This window comes from Amaranthus tricolor, chromosome 16, assembly GCF_026212465.1.
Source record: "Amaranthus tricolor cultivar Red isolate AtriRed21 chromosome 16, ASM2621246v1, whole genome shotgun sequence".
NCBI classification, from domain to species: domain Eukaryota; kingdom Viridiplantae; phylum Streptophyta; class Magnoliopsida; order Caryophyllales; family Amaranthaceae; genus Amaranthus; species Amaranthus tricolor.
Genome location: NC_080062.1, coordinates 6,229,011 through 6,234,010, shown reverse-complemented (window position 1 = coordinate 6,234,010; position 5,000 = coordinate 6,229,011). Strand labels below are relative to the sequence as shown.

General features: G+C 29.7%; 1 protein-coding gene and 1 pseudogene across 1 annotated transcript; both read left to right on the top strand.

Annotated features, from left to right (window-relative positions):
* Window positions 1-4,007, top strand: part of LOC130803150 (protein TIC 214-like) — an 11,632-nt pseudogene extending 7,625 nt beyond the window's left edge.
* Window positions 4,008-4,399: 392 nt separating this feature from the next.
* On the top strand, window positions 4,400-4,994 carry LOC130803178 (NAD(P)H-quinone oxidoreductase subunit H, chloroplastic-like; the record flags this gene model as incomplete). The annotated part of the gene is made up of 1 exon (XM_057667353.1): window positions 4,400-4,994. A coding segment is annotated over exon 1 (453 nt), but the record flags the coding sequence as incomplete, so codon positions are not given.
* Window positions 4,995-5,000: the final 6 nt, after the last annotated feature.

Here is a 5,000-nt window from a genome sequence, read left to right as displayed (position 1 = left end):
ATTTGAACTTAAAAAACCAAAAATGAGTCAATTTGATGGAGACTCAACATTCAATCAAAACAAAAATTTGTTATTTTCCGAACAAGAACAAATTAGTTCAGAAAATAAAGAAAGATTTTTCAATTTTTTAATTGATACAACCACAGCATATGCGTTTACTCAACCAATTTCAAAAAGAATAAACGAAATAAGAAAAAAAGTTCCTCGTTGGTCACACCAATTAATTAACGAGCCCGAACAATATGAAAGAGCACTTGAAAAAGACGTGGTGCTGGATTATGAAATCCGCACAAGGCAATCGAACCCTGTAGTGATTTATACGACTAAGCAAGATAATAACGATGCAGACGAAGTGGATTTGACACAGTATGCCCAACAATCTGATTTTCGTCGAGATATAATCAAAGGTTCCATGCGTGCTCAAAGACGTAAAATTCTTATTTTGGAATTGTTTCAAGCAAAAGTACATTCGCCACTTTTTTTCAACCGAACAAAGGAAGCCTCTTTTTATTCTGTGTATGTTGTTACACTTATTAGACGAGTTCAAAGGTATATGAGAAAAAAACCAGAAATTCCACTTTCTCAACAGGAAAAATTAAAGGAACAAGAAGTAAAGAAAGAAGAATTAGCGGAAAAAAAATTAGAAGAATTTCTATTAACGCAAAAGGAAGAAAAAGCAAAACTAGAAGAAGATAAACAAATAAAAGTAGCCGAAACCTGGGATACCGTCCCGTTTGCTCAACTAATAAGGAGTTTGATGTTAATGACTCAGTCCATTTTTAGAAAATATATTTTAATTCCTTTATTGATAATAGCAAAAAATATTGTTCGTCTACTATTATTCCAACGTGCTGAGTGGTCTGAAGATTTCGATGACTGGAGTAAAGAACGACATATTAAATGTACCTATAATGGTGTTCAATTATCAGAAACCGAATTTCCTCAAGACTGGTTAACAGATGGTATTCAGATAAAGATAGTATTTCCTTTCTATCTAAAACCTTGGCACACATCCCGAGATCTAATAAAAAAACAAAATCAACCAGATGATTATTGTTTTTTAACAGTTTTCGGAACAGAAACTGACAGTCTTTTTGGTCCTCCCCGAAAACACCCTTCTTTTTTTAACCGTATTTTTAAACAATTAGGCAAAAATATTCGAAAGTTTCCAAATACAAGAAAATTTTGGATTATGAAAATCCTTCTATTTTTTAAAAAAATAAAAATAATGTTAAAGGAAAATCGAATTCTAGGATTTGGAGTGAGCGAAGAATCTAGGGAAATAAAAAAAGAAAAAGATTCGATAATTACTAATCATATGATTAGGGAAATAAAAAAAGAAAAAGATTCGATAATTACTAATCATATGATTCATGAATCGTCCATTCAAACTCGATTCCTGAATCGGACAAATTCTTCAGTGCCAGAAAAAAAAATAAAAGATTTGGCTAATCGAACAAGGACAATCAAAAAAAAAATAGAAAAAATATCAAAAGACAATAGAAAATTAAATATTAATTCTAACAAAACACATTATAGTACGAAACGATTCGAATCGTTTAAAAATATTGGTCAAATATTAAAAAGAGGAAATGTTCGATTAATCCGTAAAATAAATTCTATTTTTTATTTTTTTAGCGAAAAGATATACGTCGATATATTTCTATCCATCATTAATATTCCCAGAATTAATACACAACTTTTTCTTGAATCAACAAAAAACTGGATTGATAAATCCATTTACACTAATGAAAATGAAAAAAATCATGAAAGGCTTGAGAAAACAAATAAAAAAAAAAATTCGTTTATTTCGAATATAAAAAAAGCATTTTTGCTGTTTTTTAGTAATGACGAGATTAATAAGAATTCGAATATTTTTTCTAATTTGGCTTTTTTGTCACAAGCCTACGTATTTTACAAATTATCTCAAACCCCTATTTTTGACTTATACAAGGTAAGATCTGTTCTTCAGTATCGCGGAATGTCGTTATTTCTTAAAAATGAAATAAAAGATTATTTTGGAACCCAAGGAATAACTCATTCCGAGCTAAAGACTAAAAAACTTCCGAATTCTGGAATGAATCAATGGAAAAACTGGTTAAAATTGCAAAGTAATTATCAATATGATTTATCCCAGATAAAATGGTCTCAATTAGTACCCCAAAAAGTGCGGAATAGAATAACTGAACATTTTGCCATTGAAAATACAAATAATATTGAAAACTTTTTATTCTTATTGCCAAATAAAAAATCAAATTTTAAAAAGAACTATAGATATGATGTTTTATCATATAAATTTCTTTATTATGAAGATAAAAACAATTCATATACATATAGTTATGGGAGCCCATTCCAAGTAAATAAGACCAATGAATTTTCTTCTATTTATAATTACAACCTAAATAAAGACAAATTCATTGACATGTGGTGGAATATCCCTATCACTAATTATTTAGGAATAAAAAATATTATGGATATGGATATAGAGAAAAAGACCGATAGAAAATTTTTGGATTTGAAAATTATTCATTTTTGTCTTCGAAAGAAAGTCAACATTGAGGCCTGGGTCGATATCAGTATTGGCAGGAATGAAAATACTAAAACTGAACTTAAGAGTTATCAAATTGTTGATAAAATTGATAAGAAAAGTATTTTTTACACACCAATTTATCAAGAAATCAACCAACCCCATCAAAAAAAAAAACGTTTTGGATTGGATGGGAATGAATGAAGAAATACTAAGTCGTCCCATATCAAATCTAGACTTTTGGTTTTTCTCCGAATTTCTCTTCTTTTATAATGCATATAAAATGAAACCTTGGTTTATACCAATAAATTTTCTTTTTTCAAATTCGAATGTAAGTGAAAATTTTAGTGAAAATAAAAACATCAATAGAAATAAAAAAACGAATCCCTTTATACCTTCAAATGAAAAAAAATATTTTGAATTAAAAAATAAGAATCAAGGCGAAAATGAATTTATAAGTAAAGAAACTCTTGGATCAGATGGTCAAGACAACTCTGAATCTGTTTTCTCAAATGGACAAAAAGATATTGAAGAAGATTATATAGGATCAAATCTGAAAAAGCCTAGAAAGAAAAAACAATCCAAGAGTGGTATAGAAACAGAAATGGATCTCTTACTGAAAAGATATTGGCTTGTTCAACTTCAACTCAGATGGGACAAAACCTTGGAGAAAAAACTGCTGAATAATATCAAAGTATATTGTTTCCTGCTTAAATCGATAAATCCAATAGAAATTGCTATCTCCGCTGTAGAAAAAAGAGAAATGAATTTAGATATACTACCACGTAACGAGGATTTCATTTGTAGAGAATTGGCGGAAAGGGGACTACTCATTATTGAACCGTTTCGTCTGTCTGCAAAAGACAACGGCCAATTTATTATATATCAAACGATAGGTATTTCATTGGTGCATAAGAGTAAACACCAAAAAAATCAAAAACGATATAGTGAAAATGTTGATAAAAGCATTTTCGGTGAACGAGACAAAAACCATTTTGACTTGCTTGCTCCTGAAAATATTTTATCTCCTAGGCGTCGAAGAGAATTGAGAATTCTAATTTGTTTAAATTCAAGGAATAATAATAAAGGTATGAATACAAACCCAACATTTTATAATGGAACTCAGGTAAAAAATTGTAGTCCATTTTTTGATGAAAACAAAGATATTGATCGAGATAAAAATACACTTAGAAAATTAAAATTATTTCTTTGGCCAAATTATAGATTGGAAGATTTAGCTTGTATGAATCGTTATTGGTTTGATACTAATAACGGAAGTCGTTTTAGTATCTTACGAATCCATATGTATCCGCAATTAAAAATAAATTTATGATCCATTTGTCTTATAGATTCCCTATTATTTGATAGAGAAATAGATGTACACACGCCTTGTCATACATTCAAGTCTGATACATGAATACTAATTCAATGAATTATCAATTGGATCTTGAAATGAATCAAGAGAATTTTATTTATTAAGTTTCTCTTGATAAAATGTATCAATAAAATAAGGTTAAGATATTGTATATAACAGAGTAAAACAGATGGCATTATTATTACTGATCCGTAAAATTCCATATTTTGTAAAAATAAAAAAGGTAAGGAAGAGTAAGAATTTATGAAACAAAATTCATTCATATCTGTTATTTCGAATGAAAAAAAAGAAGAAAATAGGGGGTCTGTTGAATTTCAAGTATTGTGTTTTACCAATAAGATACGAAGACTTACTTCACATTTGGAATTGCACAAAAAAGATTATTCATCACAAAGAGGTTTACGAAAAATTCTGGGAAAACGTCAACGACTACTGGCTTATTTGTCAAATAAAAACAGAATACGTTATAAAGAATTAATCAGCCAATTGAACATTCGAGAACTAAAAACACGTTAATTTGAAGAGTTGTTTTGAATTATTTGATTTATTAGATCTTGAATTGAATTTTGATGAACTTTTTTTGTTTTCATCAATTCATGGAAAAATGAATTCGTGAAAAAATGAATCGGGGAAAAACCTATGACTGTACCAACTTCCAGAAAAGACCTCATGATAGTCAATATGGGCCCTCACCATCCATCAATGCATGGCGTTCTCCGACTCATCGTTACTTTAGACGGTGAAGATGTTATTGACTGTGAACCAATAGTGGGTTATTTACACAGAGGTATGGAAAAAATTGCGGAAAACCGAACAATTATACAATATTTGCCTTATGTAACACGTTGGGATTATTTAGCTACTATGTTCACAGAAGCAATAACTGTAAATGGACCCGAACAATTGGGAAATATTCAAGTCCCTAAAAGGGCTAGCTATATCAGAGTAATCATGTTGGAATTAAGTCGTATAGCTTCTCATTTGTTATGGCTAGGCCCCTTTATGGCAGATATTGGTGCGCAGACCCCCTTCTTCTATATTTTCAGAGAAAGAGAGTTGATATATGATTTATTCGAAGCTGCCACCGGTATGAGAATG